General features: G+C 45.7%; 1 protein-coding gene across 1 annotated transcript in view; it reads left to right on the top strand.

Moving 5' to 3' along the window:
• Positions 1-15647, top strand: part of GRIK4 (glutamate ionotropic receptor kainate type subunit 4) — a 378863-nt gene that overhangs the window by 252361 nt on the left and 110855 nt on the right. The window contains exon 6 of the mRNA XM_087706418.1: positions 11380-11558. Coding sequence (XP_087562544.1) covers positions 11380-11558 — 179 coding nt within the window. The remainder of the gene's footprint in view (positions 1-11379; positions 11559-15647) is intronic.

The following is a 15647-nucleotide window of genomic DNA, read 5'->3' as shown; positions in this document are numbered from 1 at the left end:
TTCCCAGGGCCCACACCTGGCACTGCCCTCTGTCAAACCCCTTCTAAAATATCTTATGATCGTATGAATTAAAAATAAAAGTAATATATAAAAAGAACAGTTTTATTGGATGTATCATACTGGCACAGTTGTGGTGAAAATCAACCCTGAAGGTTCCCGTGGTTTTCACCTATTTAAAAGTCAAAAGTTTTCCCCCTTCCCCAAACAATCATGGTCCAATCAGGGTGCATACAATGAACGGTTGCAAGAACTGGGCATGGCTGGTCTAGTGAAGAGAAGGACCAGGGGAGACAGGAGAGCAGTGATATTGCCTCCTCCGAATCCCATCCGCCAGTCAATGTCGACTGGCGACTACACGGAGGAGAGCCTTTTCTGTTGCAGCTCCGACCCTGTGGAACGATCTCCCCGTCGAGATACGTACCCTCACCACCGTCCAGGCCTTCCGCGCAGCCCTCAAGACCTGGCTCTCCCAACAGGCCTGGGGATAAGTCTTTAATTTGCCCCACCCGAGTGTTGAATGTTGAATGCAAGTTGTGTTTTTATTACTCTATTTTGTTCACATATTGTTTATTTTGAATTGCACCATCTCCCTAATGATTGTAAGCCGCCCTGAGTCCCCTCAGGGAAAAGGGCGGCCTATAAATCCTAATAAAATACTAAAATACTAAAAAATATTGCTATTTCCAGCAGTCAAGCCCTCGGTCGGTGTACCTGGATGTGCAACACACATGTTCCTGAACCCACTCGTATCCTTGTGTAAACCCGACATGGCACACTAGAAACAGTGGAACATACTTGCTGGGGAGGAATACAGATGCTTAGTGCTTAATTTCTTCTCCGCTTCATTCGTTCTCTCGTTTTAACTGGCTCGAACAGCTCAGAAAGCAGATTGCTTTTAAAATAGCATGGCACCCACCATTAATTGAGTCAGGGTTGATTGCTTTTAATCACGTGTGACTGAACGAGCTGGCAGCCGGCTGAGTGCGGCAGGGAAGAGGGCTTAGGGATAAACGGTGACATCAGACTACAAGCCTGAATTATGGGCAGGCCTTGGCCATATCCCAGTTTATAACAAGACCATGGGGGGTGGGAAAGGGGGAACATGTTATTTTTCAGGCCTTGAATCCTTTCTCAAATCAAGATGCATCTCTCTCTACCACTCTAGCACCATGGATATTTTCTGTTTTTCCTTGTGATTTAAATTCTCTTTATCTAACCTCGATAAGGCGGAAGGGAGAGGAGACCGTTGTGTTCTTATTTAAAAGCCAGGCGCTAAAGTGCTTTTTTTTTTTTTGGCTTTTCATCTTTTTTTTAACTTAAAACAAAGCAACTTCCATATTACAACTTAGATTAACAGAATTGGAAGAGGGACCAACTCTGGGCACTGATTGAGACTATTTAGGAGGTGTTCTGACCGAGGCTTCCCAAGAGCGTGAAGAAAACTCCTGGTCCTGACAAAACCCCTTTTATTATTAATTGACTGTGAATTCTGCTCCTTCTCATCCATCAAAGTCTTTCTCAAGGGAGGATTTACAGACACAGACCTTCTCTGGCTTGGAGAGCTGCCAGGCCGATATCTGCAGAACTTGGCAAGGAGCCTCGGAGAGTCACGGACCAATGAAAACTAATGGTCTCCTGCAAACTCCACTCCCCATTCGCTCCTCTTTTATTTCCTCGGGGAGGGGGCATTAATCGTCCACCTGTGGCCTTACTCTGGGTAGGCGGGGATCATTGGTCATGTGACTGAGTAGGCATGGCCAACTCAACATCACTCAGGTCGATGGGCGCTTCGCCTTAGTTGTTACAATGTAACAAGGGTTAACTGGAGAGGCAGTTTCTGTAAGCAGGACAATAACGATTAAGCTAGAAACAACACCAGAATGTTTCCTTCCTGCCTTCCTTACAGGATTAGCCCTGCAAAGTGGAGAAAAACCAAAGGAGATTTCTTCCAACAACCGGTTCTCCGCACTGCTTAGAAAGTTAAGAACCGGTTTTCCCGAATAGGTGCGAACCGGCTGAATCCCACCACTGTTTCCCCATCTCCCTAGTAGTATGTATGCGCAGAGTAGGGTCTGATTTCATTTGGAGTGGGGGAATGGAGAACAGAAATCAAATTAGCAAAGGTCAAAGGGGGAACCTTCCAATGCTACCAATCACCATAAAAACTGTGGTCTTTTCCCCTTCCATTTATTACTGCATGCATGGATGGCTCTTAGCCGGCCGATCCAGCCAGCGGCTTAATTGCTGCCGACCAAAAGAAGGGCCGTAAACAAGGTCAGGAGAGAAAACCGGAATAGAGGCGATGGGAAAGCAGGAAGTTTTAGCAGCTGGAATTTGAGGAGGGGGAAGAAGAGAAGCTTCCCTCCCTCTCAAAACTGAGCAGTTTTCATCCATTTAGGAAGAGGAGTCGGGCCGATTTATTGGGGAAGTGAGGGTGTTGTTGGTGTTGTTTCTATTTTTCAAACATCCATTTGGCCTTTAAAAGAGAAAATCGGAGCAACTGTTCTGAGCCAGGCTTCCTTAGAAAGCAAGAAGCAGAGTCTTGGTCCCGGCAAAACCCCTTTGATTTACACGACTGTGAATTCCTTTCATTCACAGTCAGCAAGGCTTGGCAAACAGTCTTTCAGAGGAATGTTTATCCACACGAACCTTATCTCGTTTGGAGAGCTGCCAGATAACTAGTTCCATAAGCAGGGCAAGGCAAAACTTGGCACAGAGTCTCTTATAATCACAAGCAGAACTTTCCATTCTTGAAATGACCAAATTGTTTCCTGCAAAAGCCCACTCCCCATTCGCTCCTTATTTGTTTCCTATGGGCCAATCGCCCCCAAGGTGTGACTTTACTCTTAAGTCGACCCTGCTTTCTTAGTTGTTCTTGTCTTCTGGTAGTTCTGCTCATGCACACACTGGGAACAGGCTCCAGCTGTTCCTCTGCCTCACTACTGTCTAGCTCCCTCTCTGCCTCCGACGCAGAGCCCTCGTCTGAGCTTTCCTCAGCCCCCAGGACTGGCCCATGTTCCTCCCCAACCTCCTCACTGTCCGATTTTGCTGCCTGCACCGCTGGCTGCCAGCAAACCACAACAGCAAAATGGAATCATACACACTTCCTCTCGCTCGACTTTTCAGCATTAAATGCCTCTCGCCTCCAGTGGAGGGAATCACAAAAGATTGCTGGTTGCACAAGGTATCCCTAAAATATACATTACTTTATATCAAAGGCTAAAAAGGGGAGCGATGGGAACAGTGGGGGGGGTCTTTAAACCTACCCACTTGAACAGGGCTGAGCCGAATTTTGACAGCTTAAGTGATGCTTAAGTGACAAAGGGGGGGCCTCTTGTGTGCTGTTAAATCCCACCACTTGCGAAATAAATTCTGTACTTTTGCTATTGCCGTGCGATTAATCCTCAAATGGGTTCGCATCCAGGTATAATGGGAAGGGAAGGAGCCATATACCAATACGACAGGAAGAGACTTGGGTAGACAGGCTGGTAAACACCGTGCTATGATTTTCCTTTCCTTTTATATTCCTTCGCTTTAGGGCACGCTTGGGCTAGTTTTTGTGACTTCAATTGTCGCGCAGGCAGGGGAAATCCAAAGTTTTGATTATATTCTGTGAGGCCTCTGGGTTTTGCTTCTGTACATTTCACAGCCTAACTGGCCAGCCCAGATATTTGTCTCAGATCATGTCAAAAATGTGGGAATTACAAAGGGGAAAATTTATTCCTTTAAATTTAAAAAAAATTGAAAACTTTAATAAAAATGTAGACGTATAGTGTAAGGTCTAATAATAATACGTTTACTGCATTTTTCAGAGTATAAGACGCACCTTTTTCCCTCAAAAAAGAGGTTGAAAATCTGGGTGCGTCTTATACACTGAATACATCATTTTTTTGCCTCTGGAAACCCTGCTCCCTTTGCAAAAATGGCCATGCAGAGCCTTTAGGAGGCTTCCTGAGTGCTCCTGGGGGCTGGGGAGAAAAATGAGGAAAAAAAGGGGCGTTTTTTGCTCAATTTTGCCCCCCCCCAGCCCCTAGGAGCACTCTACAAGCCTCCTAAAGGCTATGCATGCCCTTTTTTTTTGACAAAAAATGGGCCTGTTTTCACGAAAAACGGGCCGTTTTTGGGAGGTCCGGAGAGTGCAAAAAATATTTTTTTTTAAATTTGCCTCTTCGAAATCTTGGTGCGGTTTATACTCGGTGCGTCTTATACTCTGAAAAATACGGTAAGCTCAAAAATGCCAAATGTAAGGTTCGAGAATACGTTGAGACCCCTAAAAGTTTGAGAATACATCCATGTCACAATGAGCCAAAAATGAGAGTTAAACAGAGGCTGGAATAACAACCAGTGTTTAACCTTTGATCAAAGTTTAAAGACATGATGATGGTCAGTTGTTCCCAACCTACTCCAAGGATACACAGGGAAGACCTACCCTTCAGGAAAGGCGTGACTCCTTTTTATACAGAAAGAAACATCATAAAATAACATCTTGGCTTTGCAATACTCCTCACTAGCCTTATCAGCCTTATCTCTTTCCTCTGTCCTCATGAATGGCCATTTGGCCCCCTGTTGTGAAGGGAACAGATCAAAGGTGAGGCATAGAGCCGATGTGGCGCAGTGGTTAGGGTGCAGTACTGCAGGCCACTTCAGCTGACTGCTGTCTGCAGTTCGGCGGTTCAAATCTCACCGGCTCAAGGTTGATTCAGCCTTCCATCCTTCCGAGGTGGGTGAAATGAGGACCCAGACTGTGGGGGTGATATGCTGACTCTGTAAACCGCTTAGAGAGGGCTGAAAACCTTATGAAGCGGTATATAAGTCTAACTGCTATTGCTATTGCTATAGGTTTTGACAAATGCCAGGTACTTTACAGGCTCCAATAACAGCATTTTTCCTTAGTTGCAGGAAATACAAACATATTCGTGTTACATCTACAAAGGACATAACAGGCATAACAAAAAGCATAACATATACGTGTTGCAGGAAACAAATATTCACAGCATGCAAGTATACAAAGGCATCATATAGTATAGTAATATTTAGTATGTCCTTATTACTATTCCCCTTCATTATTTTAACACAATACTGGGCCACATTATTGGCAGGGATGGTTCTAACTACCAAGTCATTCACATGAAGTGTTACTACCACTTTATAACGCCTTTGTAAGAACACACATGGAATACGGCATCCAGTTCTGGTCGCCACAATGTAAAAAAGATGTGGGGACTCTAGAAAGAGTGCAGAGAGGAGCAGCAAAGATGATGAGGGGACTGGAGGCTAAATAGCAGTTAGCAATAGCAGTTAGACTTATATACCGCTTCATAGGGCTTTCAGCCCCCTCTAAGCGGTTTACAGAGTCAGCATATTGCCCCCACAGTCTGGGTCCTCATTTTACCTACCTCGGAAGGATGGAAGGCTGAGTCAACCCTGAGCCGGTGAGATTTGAACCGCCGAACTGAAGATAACAGTCAGCTGAAGTGGCTGCAGTACAGCACTTTAACCACTGCGCCACCTTGGCTCTAAAACCTACGAAGAACAGTTGCACGAACTTGGTATGTCTAGTCTGATGAAAAGAAGGAACTAGGGGAGACATCAGTGGAGATTCTCCATCATCCAGGTCGTGGTTGTCCCAAAGATGCTTTTTTCAAGAGGCAACTGGACTTTCTGCTCTTTCTTTGAAGATGTTTCGCTTCTCATCCAAGAGAGCTGAAGATGCTTCTTGGATGAGAAGTGAAACGCCTTCAAAAGAAAAAAGTCCAGTTGCCTCCTGGACTGGCTGATTAAAGGGTAGGTCGGAGAGCGTGTGGGTCACTGGCTCTACGTAACGGGATAGTAACCATCTTGTCCTTTCCAGCAGACAGCAGAAGGACTTGAAAACCTGGATGCAGTTATATAATATGACACAGATCCTGGCTTCATCTGGGGACATATGGCACGAGAGAAACAAGGGAAAGGAAAGATAAATGGAGGCCAGACTCCGTAGGAGGAACAGCATGTGTTTATCACCCTTAAAATCTGTTAATTATTTCATCTTAAGATAGCATTGCTGTTTCGATGCCCAGATCGCCATTCCCAAATTTTGCTATGTATCAGAAGGCTCCCCCAGCCCAATTAAAAGCAGCTTTCCTTGATTTTGAAGTGCTGTGACTGTATAGATCTCAACGCCAGAATTTTTAGCGGGGGGTCATGCTAGCTAAGGACGGGTTATCCATGCTGGGGAAGGATTGTAGCTTTTTAGCAAGCAGGGCTACCTAGAAGGAGCTTCCTCAATGAGGATTTCAAAGTGATACTTCCAGTGGTGGGATTCAAGGGTGGGGTTCCTGCCAGTATTGGTACTGGTTCGCTTTGCTCATGCACGCACCAGATGTATGTTGCATGCACATGTGCTGTTCACTGTTAATTTCTCAGCACTTGCGCAAAGACCTTGAAAAGCTAAAAAAAAATGCCAGCAACAGCAGCAGAGACTGGGGCATTCTGGTTCAGGGGCATGGCCAGCCTGGGTTGCTGTCGGTTCTGCGACCCTGGCCAAATTACCCCTACCAGTTCACCTGAACCAGTGAGAACATAGAAACCCACCTCTGGTGAGATTCAAATAATTTAACAACCGGTTCTCTGCCCTAATGATGGGCTGGGTGGGCGTGGCCATGGTGGGCATGGCCAGAGGGTGTGACAGGCAGCACTCGGCCTCCTGCACACTCTGGGAGCAAAAATGGAGGGACTTCTGGAAGGGGCAGGGCAGGAAGGGGCAGGGCCAGCCAGCAATTTAACAATCAGTTCGCCTGAACTGGCTGAATCCCATCACTGGATACTTCTAATTATGAAGGGATCAGGTTTGAAAGGATAATCCAATCAAACAAGGCAAGGCATGTTTGGAGTGGTGGTTGTTAGTTGCGGTCATGTCCGACCCATCCGATCCCATGGACAATGTTCCTCTAGGCCTTCCTGTCCTCTACCATCCTCTGGAGTCCATTGAAGCTCACACCGATTGCTTTGGTGACTCCATCCAGCCACCTCATTCTCTGCCATCCCCTTCTTCTTTTGTCCTCAATCATTCCCAGCATGAGGTTCTTCTCCAGGGAGTCCTTCCTTCGCATTAGGTGGCTAAAAGAGTTGTGTTTCCTCTTCAGGATCTAGTCTTCTAAAAAGCAGTCAGGGTTGATCTTCTCTAGGACTAATCGGTTGGATGGCCTTGCAGTCCAAGGGACTCAATGCAGGAGTCTTCTCCAGCACCAGAGTTCAAAGGCCTCCATTCTTTGGTGCTCAGCCTTCCTTATGGTCCAACTTTCACAGCCCTCCATTGCAACGAGGAAAACCAGAGCCTTGTCTATATGCCCTCCTAGAGATTTTACAAATAACAACAGACATAAATTAAAAAAGATTTTCCCCAAAGCTGCAAAGTTTTATTCCATGGCTGCAAGCTTTATCTCTATTGATTAACATGATTGATTATAGGCTCATTTATTACAAAATTAAAACCGTGGGCTTTAATCAATTACCATCCATTCTAATAAAGCGATGAACTACATGAAAAGAGGGAGGGAGGGAGGGAGGCAGGGGAAGAAATGGAAGATTGTGTTTTTGAAACAATGCTCCATGAGTTATTCATTGGAGAGAAACTATTAGCTTCATTAGATATTCCTCGGATGTCCCCTGTAGCAAATTGTTGTGATTTCAACTTTCATCAGTTAAACACAAAGCAGTTCATCAGCAAAACACATAGTTTTCAGAGCCATCGATTCGAGGAGCGAAGAGATATTTTTGTTATTTGCTTTTTAGGGATGTAAAGACTTCATGCCCAATCTTTCATGGATTTTATACCGTGCCAGAGCATAGATGTCAATTTTGTTGGAAAACAATCTCTCTCACAATATGGGATGTCCTTCTCTTACACTAGGTGCCTTAAGGCAAGGGTGTCCATCCATGGCACCTTGAAGACTTGTGGACTTCAGTACCCAGAATTCCCCAGCAAACATGGCTGCCTGGGAAATTCTGGGAGTTGAAGTCCACTGGTCTCCCAGCTGCCAATGTTGGATGGAGACACTTCCACTAAGCAATAGAAGTCTGAAGTAATCTGCATCTCTCAGGCTGTGACTTTTAAACTGTTTCACCAAATTGCCCTCTTTCCAGTTTCTATAATGTCATCATCCTATTCACATGCAACCCCTTTCTCCAAAAACATAGATACTATTGCTTTACGCAAGCCCCTCAGGAGGGCCAATCCCAATTGTGATCCTCACTTCACAAAGAAGCAATTATAAATTGTTCCATTACCCACCCACCCACCCCCCGGAAACACCCAAATTGCTAGTCATTACTTTTAAAGCCCTGCATGGTGTTGGACCTGGGTACTTGAGAGACCGCCTCCTGCCAATTACCTCCCTACGACCGATCAGATCCCACAGATTAGGCCTCCTCCGAATTCCGCCGGCCAGCCAGTGTCGACTGGCAACTCCTCGTGGGAGGGCCTTCTCTGTGGCTGCTCCGGCCCTCTGGAAAGATCTCCCCGTTGAGATCCGGACCCTCACCACCCTTCCAGCTTTCTGCAAAGCCACTAAGACCTGGTTGTTCCGGCAGGCCTGGGGCTGATGAATTTCCAGCCCCACTTGAATTGTTGCGACTGTTGCTGTGTTTTAATTTGTCCGTCTTTTGTTTTCCTGTTTGTATCCCCCCCTTCCCCTCTGGTTGTTAGCCGCCCTGAGTCTCTCGGGAATAGGGCGGCATACAAATTAAATAAACAAACAAACAAACAAATTGCCCCTTTGGCACTAATTCCACTCCCTAGTTTAAGAAACATCGTTTATCTATTTATTTGGTTTGTCAAACATGTACAAGATAACAGGTATGAGTAAAAACATGGACATGAACAAAGGGAATGAGTACAAATAAACGGGACAGTAGGACAGGGACGGAAGGCACACTGGTGCACTTATGCACGCCCCCTTTATGGACCTCTTAGGAATGGGGTGAGGGCCACACTAGACAGTTTGAGGCTGAAGCTGTGGGGGTTTGAGGATGTAACAATGGAGTCAGGTAGAGCATTCCAGGCGTTGACCACTCTGTGGCTGAAGTCATATTTCCTGCAATCGAGTTTGGAGCGGTTTACTTTGAGTTTGTATCTATTGTTTGTCTGTGTATTATTGAGATTGAAACTGAAGTAGTCTTGATAGGTAGGATGTTGTAGCAGACAATTTTGTGCTCTATGCTTAGGTCAGACTGTAGGCAGCGCAATTCTAGGTTGTCCAAGCCCAAAATTTCGAGCCTGGTGGCATAAGGGATTCTGTTGTGAGCAGATGAGTGAAGGACTCTTCTTGTGAAATACCTCTGGACATGCTCAATCGTATTAATGTCCGATATACAGAGTGGATTCCAGGCAGACGAGCTGTATTCGAGGATTGGTCTGGCAAAGGTTTTGTATGCCCTAGTTTGCAGTACAATGTTACTGGAGAAGGATCTTTGCAAACTTAGGTTAACAACTCTTAATGCCTTGTTGGCAATGCTGTTACAATCAGCTCTGGGGCTTAAATCGTTTGAGATGAGTACTCCAAGGTCCTTGACATACTGAGGGTTGTCTACGACAGTGGTTCCCAAACTTGGCAACTTTAAGACTTGTGGACTTCAACTCCCAGAATTCTCCAGCCAGCTCTGCTGACTGAGTTGAAGTCCACAAGTCTTAAAATTGCCAAGTTTGGGAACCACTGGTCTATGAGGTTGTGTCTACTCATTTGGTATTTGGTGTTCTGATTTTTGTTGCCAATGTGTAAGACAGAGCATTTGTTAGTCGAGATTTGGATCAATCATCCTCGTTCAATTTAGGATGATTGCTCAAGCTGGATTGTACAACAGTCAGAAGTTTGGTTTATTATTTTTTTTAAAAACTGAAATGATTTGTTGCAATTGTCTCAACACTGGCACGGAGAATGTACTTGGGAACCTGGGGGCAATTTCAGAAAAAGACCAATAAATAGACCAGAGAAAGAAGAATTACGAGGTTATCTTTCTTGGTTCACACCGAGATAAACAGTAAAAAAGAGGAAATAATGGCCACGATAGCAACCTTAACATTGTGGTCCCATTGTTATCGCCCTGTGATCGATTTTCCAATCTGGAACTTTCCAGCTGTTTCCAGGGGTCCCTGCACATCTGTAGAGTTCAGTAGCAGGCTGGGGAAGGTTGTTCTGTGGGATTTAAAGGAGACGTGGCTTCTGGGAAGGAAGATTATAAATAAAGCCTGCTATGTTTTGTTAGTTAGCCTGTACAGGAATTTGAGTTTTGAGAGCATGTTGATAATAAAAAAGCTAAGCAGTGTTTTAGTTGGCTAATAATTGGATGGGTGGCCATCAAGGGAATTCCAGATGTGCAGGCAAAGCTAAGAAGCAAGGGAATCAATATCCTGGGGGAAAAGCACAATAGTAGTATAGCTATCATTGATATCAAAATTTCCCTGAAGGAGCAAGTTTTAATCGAACCAGGTTGGTGTGTAGTTCTTACAAAATCCTACAGATAGTTCTCTGTGGATATCAAAAATAGTGATGTTCTTTGTAGAAATTCTCAGTCCTCCAAGTCCTGGTTGTCCCAAAGGTGCTTTTTTCAGGAAGCAACTGGACTTTCCTGGTTTTTTTTTCCTTTTGAAGACGTTTCGCTTCTCACCCAAGAAGCTTCTTCAGCTCTGACAGGATAGTGGGGAATGGAAGAATTTATATTCCTTACAGACATTTGCTGGTCATTTGCATCCTTTTAGAGGGTCATTGAGGCTACTTGGAGGTTTATCTGTCTCCTCAGGGTCACCTGACTGGTGCCCCTTCCTGTGGTCTCCAATTTTTAGAAAGACTTTTAGCTATACAATTTGGGATGAACATCCTTTGAATGGTGTGGGAGTAGAATTGGATTTCCAGAGGGGGAAAAATTGCAGACGACAGGAACCATTTGCACCACTCAGGTGACCCTGAGGACACTGATAGACCTCCAAGTGCTTCAACGACCCTCTAAAAGGATGCAAATGACCAGCTGTCTGCAAGGAATATCAATCCTTCCAATCCCTAGTGCTGCATAACAGAGTGAGCTCCCGCTATTTGTCACAGCTTCTGCCAACCTAGCAGTTCGAAAGCAGGTAAAAAATGCAAGTAGAAAAACAGGAACCACCTTTGGTGGGAAGGTAACAGCGTTCTGTGCGCCTTCGGTGTTTAGTCATGCCAGCCACATGACCATGGAGACGTCTTCGGACAACGCTGGCTCTTCGGCTTTGAAACGGAGATGAGCACCGCCCCCTAGAGTCAGGAACAACTAGTATGTGAGAGGGGAACCTTTACTTGTAATCATTTTGGGCGTGGAAAGGTTGCCGATGGATGAAACTTCATATTGAATCTGTGTCCCTCTCCCCTGCAGGCCTTCTAAACCTAGAGAAATTGCTCCGACAGTTCCTTATCTCGAAGGAAACTCTCTCCGTTCGGATGTTGGATGAAAGCTGGGATCCCACACCATTGCTAAAAGAGATCAGGGATGACAAAACTGCCACCATCATTGTTCATGCTAATGCTTCCATGTCCCACGTGATCCTCAAGAAGGTAAGAATAGGGGATGCTTAATAGCTAATCTGCAAGGTTAGGATTCCAAACATTTGCATGTTTGGAATTTGGGTTCAGGAAATTAAGGAATGGGCAGAACGTATACATTGGGATAGTTCTCACGTGAAATGGAGGGATGCCGTGGCCTAGAGGTAGCACTCTCGCCTCACAATCAGGAGGCTGTGAGTTTGATCCTAGATAGAGGCACAGATTTTTCTCTCTGTCTGGGCGCAATGAAAATATACCTGCTGAATAAAACTCCGCATTGGCAACAGGAAAAGCATCTGGCCAGTTGCCCAGACTCAGGGGTGGGTTTCAACCGGTTCACGGCGGTCCCCGCGAACCGGTTGGTCGGCGAACCCGGAAGTAAGTAACTTCCGGGAACGGCGAAGGGCCCACCCGCCCACCCATGCTCCTTACCAGTCTTTAAAGGATTCTGCGCTTCCACGCAGGCGCATGGCACATACAGCACCTGTGCGATTCTCCACGAGCAGCTGGAGCATCGCGCAGGCGCTACGACGCATGTGTGAACTGCGCGCGTGCACGAGGACGCCGCCGGCCCCATTCCAACCGAACCAGTTGGAACGGGATAAGCAACCCACCACTGCCCAGACTCCAACCTACAAGGGATTATGGGGTCAAGTCTAAAACCAAAAATCCAAAGATCATGGCATAAACTTCCATCTGTCCCAAAATAGTTGAGCTTTCTAATCTTTGAGAACGTCCTGTTCTACATCGGGAGTCATTTTCTCTCCCCGACTTCCTATTTTCTCCGCTAGTTCTGAAAAACAATATATTGTTTTCTTGCCTTTCCGAAGATTCGTTATGAGTCAGAGCAGTGGGCCCTTCAGGCTTTGAAGGATTTGGCAGTGTTCCTGAACAGCCCGTCAAGAAAAGGGGTGGGGGACGAAACAAACAATGTATAAACAAGCATTTAAATCCACTTCTTTCTCAATGCACATTGGCCTATCCATGGGCAGGGCCTTTTGGGGGGTGATAGCGACTTTCCACCAGTGGACCCGGAAAGCAGGCCACACCTACAGAAGAGGTTCCAAAAAAATTTGAAACCCACCACTGACACAGAGAGAGAGAGAGAGAGAAAGAGAGAGAGAGAGGGAGGGAGGGAGGGAGAGAGAGAGAGAGAGAGAGAGAGAGAGAAAGAGAAAGAGAAAGAGAAAGAGAAAAAGAGGAAGGAAGAAATAAGAAAGAAAGAAAGAAAGAAAGAAAGAAAAGTGAGAGATGAAAGAAAAAAAGGAAAAAGGGACAGAGAGACAAAAGGAAGGAAAGAGAGAGAGAGAGACAGAGAGAGACAGAGAGAGGGAGAGAACACATGGCCGGCAAGCCACTCCCACAAAGGAGGCCACACCCACAGAGTAGGTTCGAAAAGTTTTTGCCCACCACTGAACGGTTCCCTTCCGAAGTTGTGGAATTGTGGACATATGAAATGTTCCAATTTCTCAGGGGCTGCCAGAAAGAAGAGGGAGTCAAACTATTCTCCAAAGCACCCGAAGGCAGGACAAGAAGCAACGGGTGGAAACTAATCAAGGAGAGAAGCAACTTAGAACTAAGGAGAAATTTCCTGAGAGTGAGAACAATTAACCAGTGGAACAATTTTCATCCAGAAGTTGTAAATGCTCCAACACTGGAGGTTTTTCAGAAGAGTTTGGACAACCATTTGTCTGGAATGGCATAGAGTCTCCTGCTCGAGCAAGGGGTTGGACTAGAAGACCTCCAAGGTCCCTTCCAACTCTGTTATTCTACAAAGTCGCTCTCCTGATCAGTCAACACAGGTGCAGAGGCCTGGCGGCCTCGCATCCACGAAGCCAAGCCAAACGCCAATAATATTTGCCTGGTTCTTTGTCTGGATGCTGGTCAAGGAACGGCATCTCCTAAGCACAGCAGAGCACTGTTTTAAGCACCCAGCTCACGGGACGAGCGTCAGAGGCTGCGCATGCCTGCGCATCGAAATCAAAGGCGGGTTTTGTTTGCAACCCCTTGATGGCTTGTGTTCAGTGTGGGAAATCAGAGCCAAGATATGGGGTTTCTCAGTTGCTCCCTCTCTCTCTCTGCTCTCTCTCTTGCTCTCTCTGCTAAGTTAATAAAGGATTTGAATGAATCCTCAGTATTGAGGGCTACTCCTTTATCCGGTTGCCATAGCAATGTCGCACAATGCACAGCGACAGAACCAATGAGATTTGGAAGGCCTGCGCCTCTTCCTCGTCCTTCCTTGGAGCTGTTTCCTCCTCTTGTGCCCAGCGTAAAGCCCTCCAAGATTGAAAGAGTGACACATGGATTTTACTTAAAACCCTGGCTTCGTCATTTGGTTCATTTAATCTGGAGATGCTTACAGGGGATTTTTCTGGGGGAAAGAATAAAACCAGCTGATATATTTGTGGCAGTTGAAGGTCTGGTCTGGTCTGATCCAGTCTCTTTGAAAGGATGGCTCAACCAATGGTCCTTTTGAGAACCCCCTCTCTGTGAAGGCCACACTTGGTCAAGAGAGGACTGGTCTCTTCATTATCAGGATCGTCAGGTAGTTAACAGATAACAGATTGACGGAGTTGGAAGGGACCTTGTAGGTCATCTAGTCCAACCCCCCACTCAAGCAGGGGACCCTACACCATTTCCAACCGATGGCAGTCCAGTCTCTTCTTGAAAGTCTCCAGTGATGAAGCTCCCACAACTTCCGAAGCTAATTGTTTGGGTTAATTGTCAGGAAATTTCTCCTTATTTCTAGTTGAATCTCTCCTTGGTCAGTGCCCATCCATTATTCTTTGTTTGGAATAGAGGGACATGGTCTTCTGAACTCCAAAAGCCTTCTGTTTCTCAGAAGGAAGGAAGGAAGGAAGGAAGGAAGGAAGGAAGGAAGGAAGGAAGGAAGGAAGGAAGGAAGGAAAGAGAGAGAAGGAAGGGAAGTAAAGAAGAAGGAAGGAAGGAAGGAAAGAGAGAAAAGGGAGGGCAGGAGGGAGGGAGGTAGAGAGGAAGGGAAAAGGGAAGGGAGGAAGGAAAGAAAGATGAAAGGAAGGGTAGGAAGAAAGGAAGGAAAAGAGAGAAAAGGAAGAGATGGAGGTAGAGAGGAAAGAAAGCAATAGCAATAGCAATAGCAGTTAGACGTATATACCGCTTCATAGGGCTTTCAGCCCTCTCTAAGCGGTTTACAGAGTCAGCATATCGCCCCCAACAACAATCCGGGTCCTCATTTCACCCACCTCGGAAGGATGGAAGGCTGAGTCAACCTTGAGCCGGTGAGATTTGAACAGCCGAACTGCAGAACTGCAGTCAGCTGAAGTAGCCTGCAGTGCTGCACTCTAACCACTGCGCCACCTCGGCCAACCCCCCAATCTCCAATCCAAACCAACCAGTAAACTGCCGAAAACAATTTCAAATTGGTTAAACCCCTCTTTCCTTTTTGTATCTTGCGACATTTTATATTTAACTTGTGGTTATTATGTCCCCTGCCAAACCCTTTTAGATGGATCCTTCTGCCTTTGTTTAAATTGCGCATCCGTTGTCAAAACAGGTATTGTCTGAAAGAAAAAAACATCCTTCCAGACAAGACGCTCATTTTTATTAGAGAGATTCTTCCCAGCAATGACAGTAGTAATTTCTTCCATCTTAACATTTCTTCTTTATCTTCATTCCGTGTTCTTGATATAGTTATTTGGAAGACACATACAATTCCTATTTGTCATTGGGGTTTTTTTCTCTCTCTTGCTGGCATTTTCCTGCAATTGCAGGCTTCGTTATTAACGGATCAATCAAGTACGGATCCATTGTTGGCCATAGGAATTGACCGATTGGCCTGTCACTTTAAGCTTGCATGGTGGGCTGAGAAAGAGTGACAGGTCCAAAGCCACCCAGCTGACTTTCATGCCTACAGCAAGACTAGAACTTAATGTCCCCTGGTGATTTTTCTCCAAGTCACCCAGTTGACTTCATGCCTACGATGGGACTAGAACTCACCATCTCCTGGTAATTGGCCCAAAGCCACCCAGCCAGTTTTCATGCCTAGAGCAAGACTAGAACTCACTGTCCCCTGGTGATTTTTCTCCAAGTCACCCAGTTGACTTCATGCCTACGATGGGACTA

Source organism: Thamnophis sirtalis, unplaced genomic scaffold (assembly GCF_051295495.1).
Source record: "Thamnophis sirtalis isolate CommonGarterSnake01/CBP01778 unplaced genomic scaffold, rThaSir2_p1.2 scaffold_2, whole genome shotgun sequence".
Lineage (NCBI taxonomy): Eukaryota > Metazoa > Chordata > Lepidosauria > Squamata > Natricidae > Thamnophis > Thamnophis sirtalis.
The sequence above is the reverse complement of the archived record's forward strand: the minus strand, read 5'-3'. Positions and strand labels throughout refer to the sequence as shown.